Genomic DNA, 432 nt, shown 5'->3' with positions numbered 1-432 from the left:
CCAATCGTCAAGTTCAGGTCAGGATATGACCTGGCTACTGGCTGCGGGCACTGGGGTAGGGGGTTCACTGCTGAGCCAGGGGCACTTCAAACCCCCCAGAGAGATAAGACACGCCCTCTGCCTACTGCTTCAATTCTAAAAGGTCTAGGTTTTATTTTGGTAAATGAGAGATTTCATGGGAGATTTTGCACTTCCTTCATAATTTAGGTCACTTCTTGAAGTTCTAAAAAAAAAAATATTAAAGTATGTTATATTAAAAGTTTTTAAATGAACCAAGTAATTCTTCCACGGGAAATTCTCCTCCCAGCTGTACCACTGAGAGCACCAAGCCACACCAAACACACCCCTTGTGCCCTTCTTCTTGGGGAAACAAACCACCAAAACCCCAGATGGTCCTTACCGGCTCAATAATGGCAGGCTCTCCCTTCTGTC

At 45.1% G+C, this 432-nt stretch overlaps 1 protein-coding gene across 1 annotated transcript in view; it reads right to left on the bottom strand.

Annotated features, from left to right (window-relative positions):
* Window positions 1-432, bottom strand: part of LOC104494003 (collagen alpha-1(V) chain) — a gene marked incomplete at its 5' end in the record, with an annotated part of 114,653 nt that overhangs the window by 73,449 nt on the left and 40,772 nt on the right. Inside the window, one exon of the mRNA XM_010136778.1 lies at window positions 401-432. Within this exon, the coding sequence (XP_010135080.1) occupies window positions 401-432 (32 nt within the window). The remainder of the gene's footprint in view (window positions 1-400) is intronic.

The sequence above is a fragment of the Buceros rhinoceros genome, unplaced genomic scaffold (assembly GCF_000710305.1).
Source record: "Buceros rhinoceros silvestris isolate BGI_N320 unplaced genomic scaffold, ASM71030v1 scaffold11325, whole genome shotgun sequence".
Lineage (NCBI taxonomy): Eukaryota > Metazoa > Chordata > Aves > Bucerotiformes > Bucerotidae > Buceros > Buceros rhinoceros.
Note: the sequence above shows the minus strand (reverse complement) of the source record. Positions and strands in the feature narration are given on the sequence as shown.